General features: G+C 49.0%; 2 protein-coding genes across 12 annotated transcripts in view; one reads left to right on the top strand and one right to left on the bottom strand.

Moving 5' to 3' along the window:
- Positions 1–26,654, top strand: part of CYFIP2 (cytoplasmic FMR1 interacting protein 2) — a 148,657-nt gene that overhangs the window by 81,726 nt on the left and 40,277 nt on the right. For 6 of the 11 annotated variants that reach the window (XM_021076694.2, XM_021076692.2, XM_021076696.2 and 3 more), the window contains 5 exons: positions 3,884–4,083; positions 5,684–5,771; positions 21,245–21,388; positions 23,072–23,162; positions 23,964–24,094. In XM_021076694.2, coding sequence (XP_020932353.1) covers positions 3,884–4,083; positions 5,684–5,771; positions 21,245–21,388; positions 23,072–23,162; positions 23,964–24,094 — 654 coding nt within the window. Of the gene's footprint in view, positions 1–3,883; positions 4,084–5,683; positions 5,772–9,682; positions 11,181–21,244; positions 21,389–23,071; positions 23,163–23,963; positions 24,514–26,654 lie in introns of those variants that run through there. The other 5 variants (XM_085001888.1, XM_085001887.1, XM_085001889.1 and 2 more) reach the window with 3 other exon arrangements.
- Positions 5,879–11,000, bottom strand: FNDC9 (fibronectin type III domain containing 9). The gene is made up of 2 exons (XM_003134107.5): positions 10,868–11,000; positions 5,879–8,847 (listed from the first exon to the last, which is right to left on the bottom strand). The coding sequence occupies exon 2, from the start codon at positions 8,838–8,840 to the stop codon at positions 8,142–8,144; it is 699 nt and encodes a 232-aa protein (XP_003134155.1). The 5' UTR covers positions 8,841–8,847; positions 10,868–11,000; the 3' UTR covers positions 5,879–8,141.

The following is a 26,654-nucleotide window of genomic DNA, read 5'->3' as shown; positions in this document are numbered from 1 at the left end:
CTGTAGCTCCGATTCACCCCCTAGCCTGGGAACTTCCATATGCTGCGGGTGCAGCCGTAAAAAAAGAAAGGAAATGTTTTTCTTTCTTTTAGCCAAATTTTAGCAGTAATTATCTCCAAGAGGTGGGATTTTTATTTTTATCTTCTTTGTTTATCTGTATCTTCTCGTTTTCCGGTAATGAATGAGCATACTTTATGAAAAACTGGTTTTGGGGTGTGTGTGGGTGTCCACTGCCTCTTCCCACCCTGTGAAAGGCACTGAATGTTCTTTTTGCTGAGAACAAAATCAAAACAGGCAGTGAGAGCCTGTGTTTACTAGGTGAGGGCAATGCCCGGGGAAGAGTAGCTACCTCCCACTCAGCCCATGAAGGGGAGACCTGGTGATGCTCTCTCCTGGAGAAGGGGGGGGGTCAGAGGGCGCGCTGCCTTGGCTGAGGAGCTTCTGCCTCCCCTGAGAAACAAAGCAATGAATGTGTTCCCCTCAGCGCTGCCCTTCACCTTAGAAGCTCTACCCTGAAATGGGGGAGGGGTGACTTGATGCCCAGCAGGGAGGGTTGCAGAGATTTCCTCCTGCACAGCTGAGCAAATTGATTCTCAGAGAGAGCCGATGCTGAGGTGGAGAGCTGGCAGTCTGCAGGCAGTGTTTTGTTTAGGCTGCAGAGCAAGTGTGTTGGAAATTTTGCACCAACATTTAGCACTTGGGAGAATGAGAATAAAACTGCAGAAGCTCTGGCAACGTCAAACCGGCCTTCCCAGATGGCAACAATTGCCTAGAAATGAAACGTTCAGGTTGGCCCGGCTGTGCTCTCTTGGGTTTGCTGGGTTTGCCGCAGGGCTGACCTATCAGGCTTCAGCGCTGTGTCTGTGTGTGAGTCCCCAGTTCTTCTGCCCTCTACCCCATCCCTGGGGGTGGGAGGGGCACAGATCTGGTTCACAGCCAAGTGTGGCTGACACTCAGGTTTTCTAGATCCCATGGAAGAGCTCTCTCCACTACTTCACAGAAGTTGCCTATTTGGGTGTTATATTTCCCCAGTTCTGCTTCTCTGTGTTGTCCCGCCACCCCCACCAGTACGCTGGCTTTACTGTACAGCACTGACAACCTCTGAGAAGGCACCTGAGCCCCCCCAACACACACACTACACACACACACACACACACACACACACGGCTTTGAAACCTCAGTGCCTTAATGCAATGAGCCTTGCGTCCCCAGGCAAGCTCCCTCTTCTGATACAAAGGCTGGAAGAAAGGGCTGATGCAAAACCCAATTAGCATCACATAATAAAACTCCTCGACTGTGCAGGGACTATACTTCTAGCAGCCCCCACGTCAGCAGAGTTGTGAACTCGCTCCCTCAGTCTCCCTCGTGAACACTGATGTGTTTTGATAAGCCTGTTACAATCACAAAACATTAGGAAATTCCTTCGTGGTGCAGCAGGTGAAGGATTCAGCACTGCCACAGCTATGGCGCAGGTTGCAACTGCGGCACAGGTTTGATCCCTGGCCCGGAAGTTGTGGGAACTTCCACATGCCATGGGTGAGGCCAAAAAAAAAAATCACATAACATTGAAATGGAAATTGTTCCCCAGTTTCTTACCAGCAGCTCTCTTCACCATAACAGGGCATCTCCGTGTGCTGAGGGATTCCATGATCTTAGAGATAAATCCATGCATATGCATTGCATTTATTTTTTGCTTATTTATTTATCTACCCCATCTAAATGAATGGGACCAAAATTGCTTACTGAGCCCCAAGAGATGGAAGCAGAGAGCTGATTCTGTATTTCCACCCTTCATGTACCTCATGGTGCACAGTGACTGGAAAATCTCTCTTCCAGCTACCATTTCAGAATTGAAATCCATATTTGGGCCGCCTTCTTCTTTTTTTAAGGGCTGTACCTGAAGGCTATGGTAGTTCCTCTGGAGGGGTTGAATCAGAGCTGCAGCTGCTGGCCTACACCACAGCCACAGCAACACAATTTGAGCCGCATCCTCAACCTACACCACAGCTCAAGGCAATGCCAGATAGCTGACCCACTGAGCGAGGCCAGAGATCGAACCCACATCCTCATGGATACTAGTCTGATTTGTTTCCCCTGCACCACAAGGGGAACTCCCAGATTTTGGCCTTCTTTGGAAAGATTGCAGGATCTGCCATCACTAAGCCCCGTTCCAGCCTGGTAACAGACAATGGGATGGTGTCAAGTAGCCACACCACCTTTATCTGGCAGGGGCTCTCCAGTTCACCATGGAAAGCCCGGCCCAGGCTCCTTCCTGCCCCTCCTGTCTCACTTACCTGCAGCTAATTAAGTTGCAAGCTTTGATCCAGTTCTCTGTCCCCAGTTTAGAGCCACAGAAGCTGAGTTTCAGTGAGACACAGCTCCAAGATTGGAAGTGTGGTCTAGGTCCAACATACTGTGGACCCCACCAGCGCTGGGGGAGCCTTGTGACTGATGAGAGTAAAAGGCTACCTCTTTGGACTGCAGAGAACTGAACTCCGACCCCTGCTCTTACAGCTGGCCCTCTGACCATGCTACCATCTGGCATGTTCTGTGGAACCCCCTTGCCAATGTTCTTTTAGCTTTTATGTTGTAAAACCATCTTTCCTTTTCAAAGGGCTGGCTCAGTAACTGCTTCTTCATTCTAGACAGCTGTGTCACAGGGGGCACATGCACGTATGGTGGTATCAGAAGACCTGGGATCTTGTCCTAAGCCCTGTAATCTGTATTCCCTCCATGACGTTGAGCGAGTTACTTCGCCCTCTGAGTCTCAGTTTTCCCCTTCTATGAAACATGGGTGGTTGTACCCACCTCAAAAGATGACTTAGCTACGACAACAGCAATGTTCTCGAGCACCATGGGGAGGAATGCCTTCTCTGTCTACAGGACTCCGCTTTGTTTCTCTTTGCTAGCGATGCAGCAAGGAACTAAAGCCAGCCCAAAGGGTTTTACTCACTTCATGACTTACCAGCAAATGCAGTGACCTGCTATGTCTGGACATTTTCCACTCTGCTCCGCACTCAGCTTGCGGGTGGGATTCCACATGACTAGGGCCCAGCACTCATGCACATCCTTGTCCGTGGCCTGCAGCCAAACCTTTGCCATCATGGTTAACCAACCCCTGTGTGACTGAGGAGGGAATGAATGTTCTGACCTGGCTGTTTTTTAAATTTCTGTAGCATACAGTGGTTAAGAATGTGAACTTGGGAGCCTAACTTCCTGGATTTGAAGCCAAGTCATCAAACTTCTTAAAGCCTAGTTTCTATCTGTATAAAGTAAGAACAGGCATCGTGCTGACCTTACAGTGGGTTTTGAGCATTAAGTGAGTTAACACATGTAAAGTGCTGGGAACCCTGCTTGGCACATATTAGATGGAACCATAAGAAATGACTAACACTGGGTGGTGTTTGACCTAAAAAACAGTATTTTCACCCTAATTGTATGTACTTAGGAGGTGGTAGCTCTTACGATTACTTTCTGCGGGATGGAGGTAGAGTCTCTGGTGATGAATGGACGTTCTCAGCTTGCTTTTACTTGACTTGCGGTTCTGAGGAGCAAGCTTTTCGCTTTCCAGTGTGGAAACTGGAAAGCAAGTAGTCCTGCTTTCTACCCAAGGGGGTGCAGACAAGGGATTTGCACCTGGTCTGTGGTCCTCGTTCTGGGGGCAGGCATGCAGCCTCTCTCGGTGTGGTCTGCCACTTCCCTCACTCCTCAGAAGAAGGGAACATTGTCACACGCGAGCACAGGCGTCCGAGTCTCCGTGTCGGCAGTTAGAAGGTTGTCTGAGGGGCTCACACCTGCGTGAAAGGAATCTGTCCAGTAGTGGTGCACGCGGACAGGGTGTTTCTGTAAGTCCTCAGCAGCCTCAGGCTCTCTCTCTGGGCAGGAGCTGGAATGGCTGCTGGAGATCAACCGGCTCACGCACCGGCTGCTGTGTAAGCACATGACTCTGGACAGTTTTGACGCCATGTTCCGGGAGGCCAATCACAATGTGTCCGCCCCCTATGGCCGCATCACCCTGCACGTCTTCTGGGAGCTGAACTTCGACTTCCTCCCCAACTACTGCTACAATGGGTCCACCAACCGGTAAGGGGGTCTCTGTGCAAAGGGGTCTGGGGCGGGGGCCGAAGCCACTAGCTTTCTCCTCCAGACCAGGCCCAGCATAGGTTGTCCACTCATTCCTGCAACAGGTGTCTCACGGTGCCCCTCCTGGGTGCAGCCTCGGTGCCGGAGGCGGGATGCCACCAGAAACACGTAGACACCCTCCTGCCTCTTGGAGCCTTCAGGCCAGAGGAGGAAACAATTGATAAATGCACTGTTATAAGCAGTGGATTTGCAGGAGGAGGAAAGCCCTCAGCCGTGTACCACCTGACCTAGTCCGAGAAGCAGTACAAACCTCAAGAGGGCATCCTCTGCTGAGGAAAAAGTGCTTGAATTGAGGTGCAAAGGATGAGCAGGAATAAATAAGGCAAAAGCCAGGAGGAGAGCATTCCAAGCAAGGTGTCTGGTGGAATGAGATGCCAGTGAGGGTGGAGCAGATAGGATGGTGATGGTGCCATGCGTGGTAAAGCAGAGCCCGGGAGGAAGCAGAACCAGACCACGCACTATCCCTTAGGCCACGTGAGGATGAGCATTTCTCAACCTTGGAAGAGGTGGAGGAAGGGAAGTGTCGTGATCAGATGGTAGGAGGCCCTGCACATGTGTGAATGCATTCGTGCATAGACATCTGCAGAGCACGTATTTCACACAGTGGAACAAGCCTTCTGAAAGGCTCACAGAGTCCTGGGTCAGGACTTATCCCATAAAGATTCAAAATGTGATGGCAGAGGTGATATATATCATGCACAAAACAATTTCCTAAGGATACATCGAAATGCCCCCGTGACAGGTCTTCTCAGTGTTGTTAAGGCCTGGCTCCTGGCCAGCATTACATAAGTGTGTGCCGAATGCGTGAAAGGGTCTGGAAGGAATCCACACATTTAGCAAGACAGACGTACAGTTCCCCAAAGATTTGGGATTTTTAATCCTCTTGAGCAGAGATCTGCAAACTGTAGCCCACAAGCTGCGTCTAGTTGCCAGTTGTTTTAGTTCAGCCCATGGGCTGAGACTGGTATTGACATTTTTAAGCAGTTGGGGGAAAACAATCCAAAGAATAACTATAATTTGGTGACAAGTGGAAATTGTTTGAAATGCACAAAGTTTTATTGGAACTCTGCCACCCGTGCTCATTCATTTACAGTTATTTGTGGGTATTTTCATCCTACAACAGAGCTGAGTTGTTGCGACAGAGACCATCTGGCTTGCAAAGCTGAGCATATTTGCTATCTGGGCCTTTATAGAAAGAGTTTGCAATGCCCTACTCTTGAGGAAACCAAACTGAGACTGGAGGATCTGGGCCTAGAGAAGGCTCTTTTCTGGCCCAGCTTGTTTGCAACTTTCTTGGCCACTGTTCTGAACAGCCTCAAGCCTGGAGTTGAGCCTGTGAACCTGGACTAGTTTTCCCATCTGTGCAAAGGAGGCAGGAGCTGAATGGGGGTGTAACACAAGAATTTAGTACCTGTGTAGGCAGCCGCCTAAGAAACAGTGTGGTTGTGCCCAGTGAGGAAGGGCTCTTGCTGTATAGCGTCCCATGAAAAATAATATTAGGACCCACTTAACTCCTGCCCCATCTCTTTTCTTCCACTAGTTTTGTCCGAACTGCCATCCCTTTCACCCAAGAGCCACAAAGAGATAAACCCGCCAACGTCCAGCCTTATTACCTCTATGGGTCCAAGGTGAGTGGTCTTGCCTGTGTCCTGCTTCTAAGAGACTAGTGAGCAAAAGCAAATAGACAGGTCTTCCCCAAACCAGAAATCAAGAGGCGTGGAGATGAAGAGGCATCAGTGAGCAGTCATCTTTATTTGTTCACAACTAGCAAGGGTAGCAGTGAGCGCGGACCAGGCAGGGCTGGGTTCTGGGTGGGACGGCTTGGGGAGGACTTCACCGAGGGGAGCAGGGCAGTGGGTGTGGGGGACTTTTGTCTTGGCATCACATCTCCTCCTGTTCTCGGTTGAGTCGCTATGGTACCATCCTGTGATTCTGGGATTTTGTGCTCCGTAAATATGGGGGATTGGCAGACAGGACGTGGTTGAGAAGGTAGAGCTTTGTAGGAAATCCCAGATGGCCGGAGCTGGAGCCGGGAGGTGGTCTCCTGTCTCTTGGCTGCTTTGTTCCCAACGCCAACCCTGTCACTAACTAAGCCTCCCAAGTGGTGCCTGTTCTAGACCTTCAGTCCTTTGCTATTGGTGAAACACATTCCCTGAGCCCCCACGAGACGGCAGCTGCTGGGCAGGTTTTCCATGCTGGGGAGATTGAGCAGACTCATCTTCGCCCTCCTGCAGTTCCATTTCCATACCTGTGGTGGGCACGAGGGACACCCCACCAAGTCCCACCAACACTGTGACATAGGCAAGAGGTTCGTTTCTTACCCTGCAGGTTTGTGTGGAAGAAGGCTGTGGGAGGGGTGCAGTAGCGCAACAACAGCCACAAAAAAGCCAAGATTGTGTGTGTGTGTGTGTGTGTGTGTGTGTGTGTGTGTGTGTGTGATGAAAAACGGCCACCTTTGGCCCCATTTTCTCAAAATAAGCGCAGATGGACTTAGAAGAAGAAATGACCAGATAGGAGTTCCTGTTGTGGCTTAGCGGGAACGAACCCTACTAGTATCCATTTGGATGCAGGTTCAATCCTTGTTCCTGCTCAGTGGGTTAAGTATCAGGCTCTGCCATGAGCTGTGGTGTAGCTGCCAGCTACAGCTCCGATTTGACCCCTAGCCTGGGAACTTCCGTATGTTGTGGGTGTGGCCCTTTAAAAAGAGAAAAATTAAAAGGACAGGTTCTCCTCTAGGTTGGGGAGCCCTAGATTGGGAATTATGAGGAACAAAGATGAGTGACACCGGCACCCGCCCCCGCCACCGCCTTGGGCCTGGAGGTGGGGCTCAGATGGTCTTAGGATGATGCTGGAGTGGTACAGGTGTCTTCTCCAGAGCGGCCAGTCTGATGAGGTCAGTCTCTCACTCCAGAGCACCCTTACAGACAGCATTGGAGATAATTCACACTCATGAGGTTAATTAACTGCCTCACAAAATGACTCCCTGTTCAGTTCGCTTTCAAACCGAGTATATTAAGGAACAGGGCTGACATTGAAGCTGATACATCTTTAATGCCTCTCCAGTGATTGCTCACCTCCCTTTTTATCAAAGCTAAGAGAGCAGGCCCTAAGCTCAGAGTCCTTAGCAGGCAATAGTATCTAAGTCAAATTAAATATTATTCTGTTTTCACTCTATTTATTATGTCTCTTCCCTTCTGTTTGTAGCAGGAGGGTGGTTTTTCATTTTGGAAGTCACATAAGGCTATCTTTTAAAATAAGCTTAAAAAATGAGTCAATTTAAAGAAAATGTATTATTAATGATAGAAAGATAGTCTGTGGCTTTAAGAAAGTGAAGATAGGGCGTTCTCTTGTGGCCAAGCATGTTAAGGATATGGTATTGCCACTGCAGCGGCTTGCGTCACTGCTGTGATTCAGGTTCGATCAGTGGCCCGGGAACTTTCAAATGCCACAGATGCAGTCAAAAAAAAAAAAAAAAAAGGCAAAAAACAGTGAAGATGGGGTACAAGGTAGTGTGTGATAGCTGAAAGTTGGAAAACACTCTAGAGCAAAGCTTCTCATGTCTTTCAAAAATAACTCCCCCCAACGGTGGAGGAGACTGGAAATTCCCCTAAGCTGACTGATTGAAAGCAGAACTACAGAACTCCTCAACTCGAAAATTTCCTTGAAGTATTGTTTTATTTAAGTCATGCAAATTTTACTTTCTATACCATAACATATTCATGATTGTTTTAATATTAAAATAATGCCCTTGATTCCTGACCAACCCCCCAAATGGACAGTCCTCAGAGATGCCATGTTTCCTCCCTTGGCACACCAGGGGGGTATATGTTTTCCAGCTTGAAAAGCTTTGTCAAAGGGCATTCATCCAGCCAGGTGACCCACGAGAGCACTGACACTTGAAGGGAGACAATTGGGTGGTCTACAGAGGCATTTTTACAGGAGACCTACTGTGTGGAGGGCTTTAAGCTACCTGATGTGGGCTGCCTCCTCCCCACTTCTCACTCCCCAGAATGAGGCAGTACGTTGGCGGGAAGCTCACCAGCCTCCCTCTGCAAGGCACCCATGTCAGGGGCATCCTGATCAGCTTCAGCAGCTGCAGGAGGGGCTTGGCCTTCTGCTTCCGCTGCAGCTCCAGAGTTGTCGCGTGGCAGTTCCACCAGGGGGAGCCCCTGCAGGTCTTCCTCCCCCTGCCCCAGAGCTGGGGCATCCTCTGGCCATCTCACCAGACCATTGGCTTCCTCCATGTGGCCGGCTCTGTACGACCATCGAGGCTCATGGCAACGGATGCACCAGAACTGGAGGCAGATGAAGGCTAAGACGGCTGTGAAGCAGGCCAGCAGAATGGCCATCAGCACCCACAGGGAGAGCTGGGGGTCTACCAGGGAGCTTCCAGCAGCCAGGGGACTCTTATCCAGGGTGTGGAACATGGTGCAGTAGTGCCTGTAGGGGAAGAGAATCTTCTTGCAGCTGATGCACAGGAAGTAGAGGGTGGAAGGGGTGAGGTGTTCCAGCACCACGGAGCTGATTGTTCGAGGCACCTTCTCCTCGTGGTGGAAGCTGTAGCGAAGATAGCCAGAGAAGATGCTGTTCCAGTTGGGCCTGTACATAATATGGTAATAGTCCTCCAGGCAGGGCTCCGAGGACGACCAGGAAATGATGGCTCCCGTATAAGAAACGTTCCCAACCTCGATGTTCATCTCGATTCTGAAACCAGAATCAAAGTCAAGAGTGACACCCCCTTGTTTAAGGACTGATTTATGATCGTCGTAGCCACCACGCATTGAGCATTTGAGATGGGGGCTAACGTTGCCCAACCCCCCTCGTTTTACAAAGAAATGGAGGCCAAGAGGTGACAACACTCAGCGAGGCATAGCTAAGAAATGGCAGGACCATGGTTCAAATCAGGGCTGTCTCATGCCAAGGCCAGGGGCCTTCAGGCCTAAATAAAGATGCACTCATAGCCCCCAGCCGCAACCTGCCCTGGCTCATATTCTTTAAATACAACATAGTTCCTAAACTTTTTAAAAAAAGAAGAAGAAGAAAGGCAATGAAAGGAGAAACAAGCACAACCTCAGAGTCCCTCCGTTAGTCACCGAGGGTCTCTGACCTCCAAGTCAGGCAACCGTTTCACCTAAAATTTCCCTCTGGACCTCCCGATTTTGTCTCACTGCTGTGCCTCATTCACCTAGAACATCCTGGCCTTGGGGTGCTTCGCCTCCCAGGTCTGTAGCCCGTGGCCAGAGGAGACGGGCATCACTCAGCGGCTTGTGACTCAGGAGCAGCTGGTTCCTCCCCAAAACCTCTGCTTTATGTTTTGTCCATATGCGTGCTTTTTTCAACACCACATTACCCAGGAAGTTGGTTTCCTGGGTCAACATAGCTCCACATACCGGCATAAACTGCTACCGCGTGCTACTGCCCGCCACACTGTGCATGTTAACCACCGATTGCCGGGTCACAAATCATGTTCGAAGCTCAACATACAACGATATGTGTCCTCAATTCATCACATCCTCTAAGCTAGGTCCCCATTTTACAGATGGGCCATCTGAGAGGAGCAATCAGCTAACAAGTATAAGACCCAAAGCCACGTAACCGCTGGATGTCCCAGTGCAAGGCGGCCAGATTTAGTAACAGAAGGTTATTGCATGGTGAGGTGCTGGTACTAAGACTGGGTTGCTGTTTTTCCCAACAAATCGGTGAGTCCTCTTTAGATTACCGGCCCTCTCACTTTCAGATAAGTGCGCCATCTTCAGGCTTTTCCGTTTCTTTTTAATTCTGTGTATTTGACAGAGACTGAATTTCCCCTGAGCTAAATTCTGGGCCAGCCATGTTCAACCTGTGTATGTTCACGTGGAGGTCTCACCAGCTCTATTCTCTGCCCTTCCTCTCTCACGTGAAATACAGAAGGTTTCATTTTAGATCACAGCAACAGAGTCTCACACAGTCGATCGGATTTGAGCTTGAACTGGATATGAAGCCACACCGATGCCTTTTACGAGCGCTTTCTCTCCTCCCTGCCTCCCTCCGACCTCCTGTTTCCTTGCCTGTGCCCCTAGAGGAGGTGGGCTGCAGGGAGATGCATGGCAGTGAGTGATTTTACAGTCCTTGTTTTTCTTCTCTAAGGATGGCAGTGAACTGGAATGCTCAGGAAGGGGAAGATTCCTTTCCATTTAGCTGGAAATTTTTTTCCCCAGCAACATGGGGCATAAGACGGATGAGACAGGTACACTGAGATCCCTCCAGAGGGTCTTTGCAGAGGAGACAGCGTATCTGCACTCTCTCCGTGGTCTCCTTCTCTTACCCACCCGTCTACCCCACCCCAGCACCCCACACATCCCCGTAAATGCACTTCGGACCACAATGAAAAGAGCTGAATTCATTATTTGTGATTCGGAGGCAAGAGCCCTCGTAAACCCTTCCATCAGGAGGGATCAGGAATCACATTTCTTGTCGTGAATCTTTTCTGCTGTTTGCCTCACATCTGTGCTGGCTGCCTTTGCGGACTGAGTTTTCTACAGCAGACATTTTAAAGAGCTTTCTGGCAAGATGCAGCATGCACAGCTTTTAGGAACAAATGTCTCCCTTCTTTATTTTTCTTCCTCTGCTTCTGTTTCTGAATCCCCCCTATTTTTAGCTATTGATATTATCATGGCCTGGCCCTATTCCAGACAGAGTATTAAAGGAAAAGCCATTTCCATTTCCAAGAGGAGCCATCCCTTACCTGACGCACACAGTGGATCCGGGTAGAACGCAGCCCTCAGAGGCACAGTGGACCAAGGCTGAAGGCTGGTGCCCTCTTCCCTCCTCTGCTCTGGGCTCTCCTTGATGTCTCGCTTGCCACTGTCTGAGTAATCCCACTGTCGCCCCCAACGCTCACGTTATTCATTTCTTCAGATCAGCATCATTCACCATGGCAACCAGCAGGCATCTGTACGCACGATGTTTCAGGGACCCATCTGGGGAGGCTTTTGCCCAGTGAGAGGAGCTCTCATTCCTTTGGCCAAAAAATAAATAAATAAAAGGCAAACCCTGCACATTGATCTCAGAATGGTACTGATTCTTCCAAGGCTCCTGAATTGTCTCTCTTGTAAGCCAGTTGTCATTTTTTCCCCACCAAGACCCTCTTTAGACAGTGGTTTCAAATGTAAAGATGCTCTTCTCTCTTCTCCCACAAGTAAAGAAATAATTGTATTTTCATCTCCTCCCACCCCATTGCCACCCCACATCCCACCCCATCTCTATATTCTCTTCTATCTTTATTCTCGTCTCTGGCAGCACTACCTAGTTGTATAACCCTGGTCAATACTCTGTTGTTCTTTGAGCCAAAGTTCCATCACCTGTAAAGCTGTAGGCTTGGACTAGATCAGAAGGACAGATAGAAGATCTGAGTACCACCCCTGCCCAGTCCTGAACACATGTGAGGCTTGCCAGACCATCAAGATATTGTTCTGAGTTGGTTTGAGTGTCCCTCCACCTTGCCCCAAATTCAGGTTCACCTAGCATCTCAGAACAGGACCTGGGCTGGAAGTAGGGACTTTGTGGATTTCATTAGTTAAGAATCTCAAAATGATATTACCCTAGATTTAGGAGCAGTAACTGGTGTCTTTATGAGAAAAGCGAGGGCGATGTATACCCAGAGAAACACAGAGGGTGGGATCCATGTGAAGACAGAAGCAGAGACTGGTGTGCTGCTTCCACAAGCCAAGGACGGCAGGAGCCAGTGGGAGCTGGCAGACGAAGACGCAAGGAAGGACTGTCCCCAAGAACCTTCAGGGGGATTTTTTTCCCCAAAAGCCCTACGGCACCTTGAGTTCAGACCCCAGCACTGTGAGAGATGAAATTGCTAACGTTTGAAGCCATCACCTTGGCAGTAACTTGTTACAGCAGCCTCAGCTCAGGTGGATTTAGACCTGAATTATACCATGATAATCAAACACAAATCAGGTGTTTTTTTTAAGTCATCTTTTTTCTTCTTGGTTCTTGGCCCATAAATGTCTCTTGGTTCACATCAGCTTTAATCAGAAAGTTATAAAGAACTGCCTGGTGGGTCACAGCTCCCCGACCCAGGCCAAGAGTCTCTGTGAGGAGTGGGGTCTCATGACGCCTGGCATCCCTCAGTTAAACGCGTGCTCTGTGCTTCTGTGATATTTAATCTTCCTAGGGGTCTGTCTAAGGTCTGCAGTGGTGCCCGCTAATGGCAACTCCCTGCTGAGCATTAGAGCATCCTCTGCACAGAAAGGCCAGTGCGCTGGTTTACAGAGACCTTTTGAAAAGGTTATTTTGAGGGGAATAAAAATACCCAAGTTAGGGGGCCTGTAGAGGGATGAGATGGAGCTCAGGCATTTCCCACCAAAAATGGGAATTTATTTTTACTGCTCATGGATGCTGTTTTTTGAAAACTAGGTGGTTTTTTTGTTTGTTTGTTTTTGAAAGCCACACTCGTGGCATATGAAGGTTCCCAGGCTAGGGGTCGAATCAGAGCCACAACTACTGGCCCACACTGCAGCCACAGCAACTCGGGATCTGAGCTGCATCTGCGACCTACACCACAGCACACACAACGCCAGAGCCTAAACCCACTGAGCGAGGCCAGGGATCGAATCCTCATCCTCATGGATCCTAGTTGGGTTTGTTATTGCTGAGCCACAATAGGAACTTCAAGCACGGAGCTTTTTATCTCAGGAGCTGAGACACTTGGAGAATGTGAGGCTCAGAAGTCCTCTTGGTTCACAGATCCCAGGAGAAAGGGTAGCTTTCCTCAGGCTGGGTGACTATTGAGTGGCAGAGCCAAGAGTAGCATCTGCATCCCCGAGTCCAAGTCCAGGGATTGCCCTGCTCCTTTGGGCCATCACCATTCGCCAGCAGCACCCAGAGGAGTCCAGAGCCCTGTGAATGGGGCAGATCTCCTGGGACGTGGCTTGGGGGATGGCACTCAAGCCTCGCTCACTCTCCCTACCTTCAGGGAGGACCCTTTTGCGGTGCTTCCAAGTGGCAGCCCCATCAGCCATCAGGCCAGGAGGTCTCATTAGTAAATCATTGTCAGAGGAAAACAGCCAAGAGCAAGGTCCCTGCACTTCCCTGAAGGTGGCAGGGAAGGGACAGTGGGAGGGCATATCTTGGTCCCAAAGCTGATTGGCACCAGTGATTAACGTCCCCAGGCTGGGTTCAAATCCTGCCTCTATGGCCTTGGCCAAATTTTCTGACTTTTCTAGGCTTTGGTTAACTCTTTTGTAAAAAGGCAATGATACTGTTGTAGCAGTGAGATGAACCCACTTCTATAGGCTGGGCTCAGGCACTGTGGCTGTTGTTTTTACAAAAAGATCAGTGGGTCAGGGGTCAGGGCCATGTGCTGAGTTGGGCGTAGCTTCACCCAGACTATAAGGTTTGCACCCTGCATGATGCTTCCTTCCCTTTTTTTCTCCTTAAAGCAGCTTTGTTGTTTTAAATGTATATGCTCATGGTTACAGGAAGAATGTCAAAAAGTTCAAAGGCAGCAAACTCAGACAACTTGGAAATAACCACCGAGAACCTTTTGGTGCATTTGACATGGGTTTTTTCATTTTTCCCATGGGGAACTCTTTGAGGTAGACCCATTGACCAGAGGGAGAAACTGAGACTTGGAGGACTAACTAACTTGACCAGTATCACAAAGCTAGACTAGGGCAGCTCTGCCCTACTCCAAAGTCTGTCGGTCCAGAGCCCAGGCTCCTAGCTGGCCTTTTCAATGCACTGCTGTTCTGCTTGTGTTGTTCTTTGGCCAGCGGTGGTTGACAAGAGCTCTTTGCCTTGTGGTTGACTCTGTGAGAGGTAGAGACAGGACTTCGCAGTTTGGTGGATTCCAGAATGATGGGAGCAGGCAGGGAGCTAAGAGACCTCAGAGAGAACGTGCCTGAAGGTAGCCAACAGATGCAGGAAGAACATCAGACACACTTGAAGAAATACGTCAGCAAGTGTTTCCTCTTCTGGAGCCTGGAATCCTGCTAAGAGTTCTGTCACTTAGGGTTACGGTGATAGTAAATGTTAAAAAACCTCTAGTGATCACCTCAGTAACCGAAATATGGTATAGGCGCCAAAACTTTAAAAAAAGATTATTCTCTAAGTAAATTATAAAGAGCCTATCATAAAATTGCCTTCCAAGTGATATGGATTGTGGCACAAGTCACTCTTGAAATTATACCAATAACTTCCCAATAATGTTTCAGTTTTGGGAGGTTGTTGGTAGGATCTTTGGTTTGGTGTGGTCCTTGTTATCGCAGCAATGCTCCGGTGTGGGCCTTGATTTGACCTCAGAGAACTTCATCACACTCTTGCTGCACCTTTCTCATGAAATCATAGTCCCTGGGACCCAGGACCCGGTGCTTTGCTGCAGCAGGCTGGGCACATCTCAGCCGACTTCATACCTGAGCGCCAGCACCTACCACGTGGCCTGAGCGGGGCAGTCTGCCTCAGCCCCAGGCAGCCCCACCAGCAACCCTACCCTATTTGCTGCTACCACCCCCACTCTTATGTCTGCCTGGCCCTGCTTCCAGACTACACAGCATTATTTATCCCCTGGTCCAGTAGAATTTTGTTATTTTGGTGATCGGTCAGTAGCAGAATATCATCTTGTGTTTCATGTTAAGCGAGTCACTTCACTTCACTTGCACTTGAGATTCCTCCTCTGCTAAATGGGGGATGATTCTACCTGCCTTACCTGGTGCTGGAGGCTCTTTATGGCCCCCAAAGATAGCAAGTCCTAATTCTGGAACCTGGAAGTGTGACTTTATTTGGAAAAAGGGGCCTTGTACATGTGATGAAGTGAAGGATCTGGAGATGGGAAGATTTTCCTGCTTTATCAGATGGGTCCTAAATGCCATCCCTAGTGTCCTTATAAGAAGGAGACAGAGGAAAGTTCCACGCCAACAAGAGGAGATGGCCAGATCTCAGCGGAAAGTTTTGAAGATTGCAGTGATGCAGCCACAACCCAGGGGATGCTGGCAGCCACCGGGGCTGGTAGAGGCAAGGGATTGATTCTTGCCTGGAGCCTCTGGAGGGATGGTGGTCCTGCTGGTGCTTTGATCTTGGTCCAGTGATACTGATTTTGGATTATGGCTTCCAGAACTATAAGAATAAACTTCTGTCATTTTAAGCCCTCGGGTTTATGGTAATTTATTCCAGCAGCTGTGGAAAACAACTACAGCTGGGCAGCTACAAAGGAATTATTATGTAAAAACATTCATAAGCAGGGAACCGTGATATGCTTGTGTGTCATCGTATGAGTACAGTTTATTTTAGAAGTGGTGATATTGGTTTCCTCCAAAACTTTCAGCATCTCTGGGGATTGCAGTGTTGATAGGATCTCTCTGAACAGGAGGGCTTGGTTCCTTTTCCCCTTGCCTTCTCCAAAGGGCTTGTTCCTGAGATAGAAAAAGGAAGGAGCATCCTTTCTTGAGGTCTCTACTGCAACTCCCCTGGGTCTTTCAGCCTCTGAGCTGAGAAGACCAAGAAGGAAGCCCCATGTTGGATACCCAGCCCTAGAGTTCACTAAACATCAAGGAGGGACTGATAGGGAAATTCCCTGGTGGCCTAGTGGTTAAGGATTTCACGTTGTCACTGCCATGGCTCAGGTTCAATCCCTGGACTTGAACTTCCACATGCCCCAGGCACAGCCACCCCCCAGCCCTCCAAAAAAGGTACAGACAAAATGTCAGAAATTTTACCCACTCCCTAGCAATGGATTTGAACCTGTAACTCAGGATTTATCAGTCCTTTAAACCATCTTACTCTGTGGTCTTTGCAACAAGGATGATGTTGCTATTTTATTCATTTACCCAAGCCTTCAATTACCTGCAGTAATTTTAGAGTGGCATGCCACTCTCAGCCTTTCTCTGAATTAGACCACTATGTCTGTGCTGGTGGCTGATGGTGTTCAAATTGTTCAAGGAACATTAGAGAAATTGTAATACAGGAAATTAGAAACAATTTTAATTCCTCTTGGGATCTCTGAAAATAGCAATTGTCATTCCAGAAAGCAGAGATGCAAATTGCTTGAAAATTCAGTTTGCCAAATAAACAGGTCTCCTTGTTTGGACTGGCTGGCCTTATTTGTCATCTGGTGAAAGATAGAGGCCTTATGGCCAGGAGTCCATATACAATACTTTAAAATGGTTAAAATGGTAGATTTATGTTTTGTGCCTTTCACCACAGTTTTTTAAAAAACCCTATTTACAGATAATGTGACAAGGCCCAGGTCTACCAAATCAAACTCAACTTTTTTTTTCCTCTCCCTAAAACACGATTTTGCCTTTGAAAAAAATGTGCATCTGTGTCACATATTAATACTATGGCCGATTCCTGAATCAGGATTATTTCTTGAGAGCTCATAAAGGATCTCCTTTGTGCAGGATGAACTTAACCAAGCTTGATCTGAAGTGAGGCATCCTAAACAGGATACATAATTCTTTTCTAAAGGCAGACCTCGATTGGAACCCAAATCATTTAGCAGGATTGGTTCAGTTAAGAGATGTGTAGCAAGTTTCCAGTGTCTCAAGTCATGTTGCATTCCTGTTTTTCTTTGCCAAACCTCAGAAAATGCCCCGGCTCCCATATTCCCACATTTTCTCAATAGGGCCCAGCCTCCTATTGAGCCAGCAGGTCAGACAGATGCTCTTCGGGGTGTGTGTGTGCACGTACCTTCTAGCATGGGTGTGATTCTTCCTGCATGGGTGTGGTGTGGTTTTGCTGTGGTTTTTGGTTTTTGTGGGGGGGGGGAGTGGGGGGAGCTTGTTTACTTTTCAAGGAGGGTTTGAATTCTGTTCCTTTCATGCTGGTCCTTCCTGAGTCTGGGCCATCAACTGAGGCCCTAATGTCTGGTCTTGACCAGAATCCAAGACTGATATAGGAATGTCAGCAGGAGGCCTCCTGTGTGCATTGAGCATGTCTTTAAGGGGGATTTTTTTTTAAAGCCCTATGTGTGATGAAACAATTCCAGAATTCTTCTTCTTCTCTGCCTAGAACTGGGGAAAGCTGCTCAACAGCGTCCATGTACTCGAATATATTTTTATTTGTGCTTGCCAGGAAGTGCTAAGGGAAACTTGTATTTAGAAGCTCCTTGGGCTGGAGTGAGGGTTAAGAAGATGGCTAAGGAGTTCCCGTCATGGCTTAGCAGTAATGAACCCAACTAGTATCCATGAGGATGTGGGTTCGATCCCTGGTGTCACTCAGTGAGTTAAGAATCTGGTGTTGCCATGAGCTATGGTGTTGCCCCTGCAGATACAGCTCTAATTCGACCCCTAGCCTGGGAACTTCCATATGCCATGGGTGTGGCCCTAAAAAGACACACACACAAAAAAAGAAGACAGCTAAAAAGGATGAGCGCCAGGAGGACCACACTGGAGCCTGGGCATTGGAGGGGAGCTAATAATACATCTATTCCAACCCTTTGTTCTAGGCATGGGGCCCTTCTCACAACCCTTTGTCATGTTTCTCAGTCTCTACCCAGCACAGTCTGTTGTTGGACAGCTCCCATTTTTATAATGTTCTAAATATTGAGCAAAATCTGCATTTTGCGGTGAGTTCCGTCAGCAGGTGTCAGCTCTGTCACATCCCCATCTAGGATGCACACTGTGTTGTATTAAATTGCATCCCACAGGGGGCCTCTCCTCGCCACACCCAGAGAATCATGATTGTGGCCAAAGCCCCTGGAGGGAATTTGACCAGGAAGCTGTATTTTCTTAAGTCTTTACCTACCAAATTAGCAAAACAAAGTAAGAGGAAGGGCTGTTATTTCAGCAAGGGCTTCTGGGGTGCCAGGCACCCTGCTAGGTGCTTTCTGTATGTTATCTCATTTAACCCCCTGTTATCTCCAGCAAACCGGAGGTGGTGTTGTCCTCTTTACTCAGGGTAAACCAAGGCTGAGAGAGTTCAAGCAAGTTACTTGAGACCATCCAGCTAGTATATTTGTGGGACTGGATTTTGAACTCAGGTGTGCTCACCCCCAGGAAATAACTCTGGACTCAAAGCCAGAAAAGAGGTCACAGAGTCACACGGGGGAGGGGAGGAAAGTGGCTGATGGCTTTTTGTCCGCTCCAGGGATATCCATTTGAAATCTGCTCAAAAAATTCCTCTCACAGGAAAAAGGACTGAACATGTTCAGAGCTTTACTGGATTTAGAGGGAGGCCCTAGTGCCCAGTGTGCATGAGAAATGAGGGGGCAGCTCTCTTGGGGGATGAGCCTGGGAGGTGCCCTTGAGGCTATGAGCACAGCCAGTCACTGTCTCTCGTGCCTGTTCAGGCTCGAGCTGCAGCCCTCTTCAGGAGAAAACTCAAATCCCATTGCTGTCTTGTAATCTTTGAAAGCAAATGTTGGGCACTAAATTAGGCTACGAGAGAGCCCAGCGGACCTTTTCATTTCCTTTCGTATGAAGGTGTAATCATAAGCAATTAGAATGTACAGTCTTAGTTCAGGTTGCTGTAACAAGAGTACCGTAGACTGGTGCTTTAACAGCGTTGATTTCTCACAGTTCCAGAGGCTGGGAAGTTCAAGGTTAAGGTGCCAGCAGATGCAGTGTCTAATGCGAGCCCTCTTCCTGGTTTGCAGAGAGCCGCCTTCTCATTGTATCCCTCTTGATAGAGAAAAGAGAGACAGACAGACAGACAGACAGACATGGGGACTCTCATGTGTCTTCCTACAGGGGCACTAATCCCAGTGATGAGGATTCCACCCTCATGACTTAATAACCCCCCCAAGGTTCCTACCTCCTAATACCGCCATCATAGCAGTTAGGATTTCAACATATGGATTTGGGGGCATACAGCCATTCAGTCAATAACATGCACAGACCATAGTGTACCTATCATTTCATGAGTTTTGACAAATGTATATGTGTGTAGTCAAGAACCCAGTCATCATGTAGGGTCTTTCCATCATCTAGAAAGTTCTCTCATGCCCCTTTCCAGTCACTCTCCTCCCCCCTCCAGAGGTAAGCCATGGCGTGTCTCATGTTTGTTTTATACCCCTCATCCCTGGAGAGGAAACACGACATTCCCGAGCAGGGCTTTGACTATGGGGCCAGGACAGAGATGCCCTCACTTGGGAGAGTGAGCACCTCCTGCCATGGTGCCCTAGCACCTCACTCACCTCCCCTTGGCCCCGGCCCTGTTTGACAGGGCGGCCTATTTCAGAGACACTGGAATGGTTTTCTCCACACACAAAATTACATGGCCTGGCCCCATGGTTGACGAAATCAAATCCAGCATTTACTCCAGGATTTGCTAACCATCACCTTCAGTGAACATCATGCTTTTAATCAGGTGTAATTTCCCTCCCTACATAAAGCATACCTGCCTCATACCCTTTAGAAATCATTAGTGACGACCTGCAAGGTGTCCCTCCCAGGCTCAGGCAGAGGTTTACTCTGACAGCACATGACTGTGGAGTGTGAAACGCTACTGCTTCTCACAACCCAAGCCTCCCCATATATAGGCATTGACTCCCCCGAGAACAGTTATTCAACCTGCTGGATGTGTGGGTGTTCTGACTCTTCACGAATTCTTGTTCTTAGTAGGCATTAACTGTGTTCCTTCCTATATCTCCGTGAGTAGAGGGTACTGCAGTTGTGACGCGTGCTTTGTAAAGTTTAGAGTAATCCATATATAGTAAAACATAGTGCAAAACCTAGGCTGAACCCTTGATGGCTCTAGAGGGAATTGACAATCTTGTGGAACTCCAAAAGCATCATTACAGTTCCTGCTTAATTTCATGCAGAAGATTTCTAATTAGCCAGCTAATAGAGAATTTCAGCTAATAGTGTCAGATGTGGTCCTTCCATATTTGCATGTTCTGTGTACAAGAGTTTTACAATTCCAAGTAGGAAAATTATACTCAGAACTAAGTTTAGAAGTGAACTTTTTCTAAAAAAAAAAATTTTCTAAAAAATATCAGCAAAGATATATATATAGATATATAGATATATATGGTTTATGTAAGAATTCAGCTTCCAATGTTAACCATGGTAGGTAGAGGTGAAGAATGTGGGTTTTGGAATCACACCCACCTGGATTCAGGTCAGGGCTCAGGTACCTATGAGCTCTGTGACCTTGAGTAAGCTACTTACCTCCCTGAGCCTCAGTTCTCCCTTCTATGAAATGGGGTCAAGAATTGTATGGATCACAAATCAGATACATGGGTTGTGTGGATTAAATGAAAATGCACGAGGGCTTCCCGAAGCCTGGCATGAGGTGCTCCATAAATGGCACCATTTGAAAACAAAGTCAATGATAATTTTATGGTCTCACCAGTTAAGTGAGACCAACTCAGAGCCATTTATTTTTGCTATATAGTCTTAGGAAGATCTTTAAGAGATTCCCGTAATTCAGCAAAGATATCTCATGGGGTCCAGAGGGCATTGGAGGTGGCCCTTCAGTGGCCAGAGCTCCAGGCTCCCAACCAGCACCCAGTCAGAGCAGCTCTGCCTGTGTCTGTTTTATCTACTTGTTTCCATGTCACTTTTTTTTTAGTTGCGACTCAGAAAGCCAAAAACCACTGTTTTAATGCAACCTCCTTATTCCATAGATGAAGAAACTGAAGCCCAAAAAGCCTATGTGATTTTTCTATGCACTCAGCAGAGGTCTCCCACCTCCCAGGTCTTTTGGTTCCCAAGACCCCACCCTGTGATAGATGAAGGCCCCCATGAAATAGAAGAAGGAAGGCCACGTTGAATCAGCTATTGAGTTTTCATGTGGTTCTTCCAGTTAGGTCCTAGTGCTGAAAATACCACTAGAAAAAGAAAACCGTCTGTTGTACCCCAGCCCTGTGGCTTAATTTGTGAAGTCCGGCTTTGTGTGAACAGTCATGGGTAGCGTGAGTCCTGCAAAGAAGATATTTGCCTGGAGGCCCTATCTCCTGTTAGGGAGCTGCTGCCCCATCTCATGACCTTCGCTCCATCCTGTGGTCACTAACCACCTCTCTCTGTCAGCATCTTGCAAAACATATTCACGGGGGTCCCCAGTGTGAGTGGGGATGTCGAGCTTCCATCCTTGAGTGAACCACCTCCTGCCAGGACTCCCGCAGTGTCCGTTCGGTTCTCCACCACTGACTTGGCCACATCCTCTCTTCCAGCCTCTCAACATCGCCTACAGCCACATCTACAGCTCCTACAGGAATTTCGTGGGGCCCCCTCATTTCAAGACCATCTGCAGACTCCTGGGTTACCAGGGCATCGCTGTGGTCATGGAGGAGCTCCTGAAGATCGTCAAGAGCTTGGTAAGGAAGGGGGCTAGGGGTGGACCCAGTGGGCTTGAGAGCAAGGGGGCCTGCTTTCACTTTTCACTAGGCCTGGAAAATCGAGTCACAAGCTCTTAAGACTTGACTTAAACCTTGACTGCTCTCGCCTATAGCTCTGTAACATTGCAGGGCACCTTCTGACCTGTGGCTTTGCCTCTCATTTTCTGACCCTGAGCTCCCTCCTCATACCTGCCAACTGAACTCAGACATTTTGACTTTGACTTTAAGGCCTACCAATGACCGCTCTTACTTCTCCCCTGAGCTGCATTATCTAATTTGAGCATGCAAATCCATGACACGTGTACTGCCATTTTCCCCTCCTCTGCCCATGGCAGACATCTCTAATCAATCACCACACTTCTTCCCCCTTGAGATCCCTTGCTGAATTCTGCTACCAATACTCTACGGGCCTCATCTCAAGGGAGTTCTGTATCACTTTGCCCTCATCCTCTATCCACCCCAAGTATGGTCATCTGGATATTCACATTATTGTCCAAGACACTGCCACAGCAAGGCTGAAACATTTAAATAAGATTTACACAAGATTTTCTTGAAACTCTGAGATGACAACAGAGAAGTATACAGAGTAATGAATAGCCACATCGGGAATAGCAAACAGGATTCAGCTGCTAAATCCAGCCCTCTGGTAGCAGCTTTGTAGAACCAAGGGTTGTTACAAGTTGTTAAAAGTTAAACCTAGGGTTAAGGCAGGAAAAGATGGTAATTGATTAAAGATGTCTGCCTGGGATGCAGGAAGGATGAATGTGCATTATATTTTCCGACCTAAATTAGATAATGCATCTCATTCTCCATCGCTCCCTGGCCCCATTTCATTTTAGCTCTTAGTTTGAATCTCATGTAAGTACCCCACCCCAGGAAGGACCCCAAGCCTAGAAATTGCCCTCCCTGAAGTCTCCAAGCCCAAGGGAATAATAAAAACACTCCTGTTTCTGTCTCACAAAGGGCAAGAAGGCTGCTCCCCACCTTTCAGAGAGAGTCTGTCCCTCCTCTCAAGGTGTGTGCCTCATTGTCCCAGGCAGCTCAGGCTGCTGTAGCAAATACGCCATAGGCTGGGCGGCTTCAAAAACAGATCCTTATTGCTCACAGTTCTGGAAGCGGGAAGTCCAAGATCACTGTACCAGCTTGTAAGGACCCTTCTCCTACTTCACAGACATCAGAACGAGGACCCCATCCTTGTGTCCTACTTCCCTCCCAAAGGCCCCATCTCCACATACCATCATACGGGACATTAGGGTTTCAACATGTGAACTCTGGGAGAAAGCAAACATTCAGTCCAGGAGTTCCCGTCATGGCTCAGTGGTAATGAACGCAACTGGTATCCATGAGGATGCGGGTTCAATCCCCGGCCTCGCTCAGTGGGTTGAGGATCCGGCATTGCCATGAGCTGTGATGTAGGTCACAGATGCTGATCAGATCTGGCATTGCTGTAGCCGTGGCTTAGGCTGACGGCTGCAGCTACAATTCGACCCCTAGCCTGGGAACTTCCATATGCTGCACGTGCGGCCCTAAAAAGACAAAAAAATTCAGCCCATAGCACTTCCCCACAGAAGCCCTGTACGCCCCAGCAGCCCAGCATTTAGCCCCAAGATGCACGTACACAGCAGCCGTGGATGACTTTACTCACTTGGACTCTCTTGTCAGCTCCAAGGGACCATTCTCCAGTATGTGAAAACGCTGATCGAGGTCATGCCCAAGATATGCCGCCTGCCCCGGCATGAGTACGGCTCCCCAGGTTGGTGGTGGGGAACCAGGGGTGGGAAAATAACGCAGACCTATTCCACGGTGCCAGGTGGTGGTGGTGGTGGGGTCTGACCGTCTGTCTGGAGTGGCTGCTTCGCAAACATGGCAATCAGCTGACAGCACTGGGTTTGCACCTTCCCTCTGCCACCAGCCAGATGGCCTTGAACCATGTTTAATCCCCCTGAGCAATAGTATCACTTTTTATCAGTGAAATGAAATGCTGCCCACTGGGCCTGCCTCCTAGCACTGCCAGGAAGCTGCATGAGGACAGCAACTGGGAGAATCTTTAAATCATGAATAGCGAGGTTCACTCGTAAGGGCCTTCCTTAGCTCAGCACCTCTGCATTCCTCCCTCCACAGCCTCTTTGGAGGAGGCCGGCACCCCAGGTGTGGCATAAAGCAGCATTTCTAAGGCAAGTCAGGATATGGGAGTTTTGGCCACTCACCCCTTGGGCAGAGAAGTCATGCTTTCCTTCCCTGATAGTGAAGGCACCTGTGCTGAATCGGGGGAAAAGTGGAGACGCTAAGTATGGCACCAGGTGTTTTTTTCTAAATATCAAGATGTCAAGTGCTGGGTCAGAGTGAGTCAGAGTAGGAAAGGGGGGGAGGAAAGCTCTGGTTTTCGTTCCCGGCACCCCACTTGCGGCGTGACTACGGGCATGCCCCTTGCCCCCTCTGAGCCTCATTTGGAAAGGGGGTGATGGTGCCTAGACCATGGTATTGTCACGCGTATTAAATGAGGTGTCGCAGATACAATGGCACCTCCCACTGACCACCCCCCTCCGTCTCCCAGGGATCCTGGAGTTCTTCCACCACCAGCTGAAGGACATCATCGAGTACGCAGAGCTCAAAACCGACGTCTTCCAGAGCCTGCGGGAGGTGGGCAACGCCATCCTGTTCTGCCTGCTGATCGAGCAAGCGCTGGTGAGTCCTGAGCCCCGAGGGGTTGGTGCGTCTCCAGGCTGGAAGGGACCCGTAGCCCCATAGATGCCTGAGGCTCCTGTGGCGCCCTCTGCCCAGGGGCCCTACAGCTCTGCCCTGTTCTCCTCCAGGGCAGGCACACGCTTCTCCCCGCTCCGTTGCAGATGGTCGAACCATTCAGTCACTGGGGGACACAGGCCCTGGAGTCAGACAGACCTGGGCTCCCTCCCAGCCCCCTTTCACTAGCATAGGCCTTGGCAGCCCATCGGAGTCTGGGCTTTTCGCTTGCTCATTAAACACATGATAACTAGCCTTTGGCTGCCACAGGCCAGGCACTGAGCTGTGGTATAGCGGTAGCTGGACCCCGCCTTGTGTTCCGTGTTGTTTTTAGAGCTGCATGTGCAGCATATGGAGGTTCCCAGGTTAGGAGTCGAATCAGAGCTACAGCTGCCAGCCTACACCACAGCCGCAGCAATGTGGAATCCAAGCTGCATCTGCGATCTAAGCCACAGCTCACGGCAATGCCAGATCCTTAACCCCCTGAGCAAGGCCGGGGATGGAACCTAAAACCTCTTGGTTCTTAGTCAGATTCGTTCCTGCTGCGCCACGGCAGGGTCTCCCCGCCTCGTGTTTTGGATGGTAGAGGGCAGACCTGCTCGGAACAAGTGTTTACCCAGAAATGATGTGTTTATAGTCATGGCAAGTGCTGTGAAGGGTCCAGTGGGAAAATAAAATAAAACAAGACCTGAGGAGGTGACCTGGACAGCCGTTCCAGGCGTAGGCAAGGGCCTGCGATATTGTCTTCATTGGTTTTGGCGGAAGACAGTGATTCTACCCTGCGGGGAAGTTTAAAGGAGTTAAAGACTGAAAGGCGTTAAGGCATGTTTTGTGCATACAGTAAGAACTAAATAATTGGTCAGAATTACCACGCCCTCCCCTTTGTGTCTGTTCTGCTGCCGTGAGGCACCCACTGGTGGGCCCAGCCCTCCAGGTGGGGGGTAACTGTGCAGCTGGAGCCTGTGGAAGGAAAGGGAGGAGGGCGTTGCATCCTCAGGACTCAACAGGAGTATCTTTCAGCATCCTTCCCCGCCTTGGTCCATCCACACACACACATTTGTCAAAAGGGTATGGAGAGCCTGCGTGTTGGCAGGTACAATTCTAAGGGGTGGGTAAGGGGTCATGAATAAGAGAAAAATTATAAGCATTTTTATTCTGGTCAGGTAGACAGATGAAGGTATAAATAATCAGAGATGTGAATGCAGATGGTACATGCTGGGAAAGAATAAGTGGGGAAATAAGAGAGTCCCGTTTTGGGAGCTTGACGTCTTTAAACAGAGAGAACCCTGGAGTGGGCTGGAATGAAGTGGGTCAGTAGACGTGGTCGGGACTGAGGGGGGAGAGGCAAGTGGCCTCAGTCCTGGGCTCTGTGGGCCCTGCGGGAAGCCTTAGATGCTGTGAGGTGGAGAGGCGCAGGCTGGGCAGGTGCTGGAGAGAGCTCTGCTTTACTTTTTTGAAGGCCTTTTAGCTGTTGAGAGAAGAAACCAGCTGTAAGGTGAGTAAAGGACAAGGCTATTTGCAGTTGTCCAGGGGTCATCTTGGAGACAGGAGGCACAGGGAGAGGGGCAGGAAAAGGGTAGAATTTGGAAGGTGGCGGAACAAAGGTAGAGGAGAAATGAGAAGGAAGCAGTAAGAGCAGGTGCTCAGAATAAGCATTCCTGCCTCCTACTGTGTGACCTGCAGCGACCCGGCTTGGTCCTCTCCTCAGCATCCCCATCTCGGAGCCAGTGACTTGGACCAGATGCTCTCCCAGACCCTTCCCTGTCCGTCTCTGAAACATAGCCTCTTCTGTCTTCATCTGTAGAAAGTAATAGCCTTTCCATTCCCCTTTAATGGACTCTGGAGACAGCTAAGTGGTCCTCTTGATGGTAACAGGATTTTAGCATGGTTCAGTGGGCCTGGTTGCTATGGCAACATAGCCATCAGAAGGGATAAGATAAGTAGGAGAAACCACTCAAGGCCTCAGAAGATGAGCACCAGGAGACGTGGAAGTGGGGGAGGGCAGGTCCCTGAGGCCTCAGTTCCCAGTGACTCTTGTCGGTGCCTCCTTTCATGAGGAGTATCAATTAAGCTTCCCCCTTAGAGACCCCAAGAGGCAGACTGTGGATGGGCTACAAGGAAAGGAAAATTCTGTCTCCTGTATCCCAGCCTGGGTAGTCAGTTGCATATATCACTGAGGACATCAGGACCCAGCATCAGAGACCTCCAGAGCTGAAAGAGACCCCTGCAGTGTGTATGTCCCAACCCCCTCTATGCATAAGGGTGGAAATGGACAACCAGAGAGAGTGCCACTTGCCTGAAGTCACACAGCACAGCAGAAACAGAGGTGAAAGAACATAAGCGTAGGTTTGATCCCAGTCCTTGGTGTGGACATGCAAGAATCCGGGCTGTGCTGTGTGCTCTGCTTTCTACTTAGACGGTGGGGGAGATACCTAAGCTAAGACAGTGCTTTCTGAGACTAGAATGAGGCATGAGCTTTGGGGAGCATTTTAGTTTATGAAGTTGG

Source organism: Sus scrofa, chromosome 16 (genome assembly GCF_054392235.1).
Source record: "Sus scrofa isolate SSC_HxYL_T2T_F1_AM1 chromosome 16, Sscrofa_HxYL_maternal_Yorkshire_Landrace_v2.0, whole genome shotgun sequence".
Lineage (NCBI taxonomy): Eukaryota > Metazoa > Chordata > Mammalia > Artiodactyla > Suidae > Sus > Sus scrofa.
Note: the sequence above shows the minus strand (reverse complement) of the source record. Positions and strands in the feature narration are given on the sequence as shown.

What these genes read in the sequence shown, in the direction of transcription:
- FNDC9 (XM_003134107.5), bottom strand. Translation starts at nt 8,840, where the DNA reads ATGAACATCGAGGTTGGGAACGTTTCTTATACGGGAGCCATCATTTCC.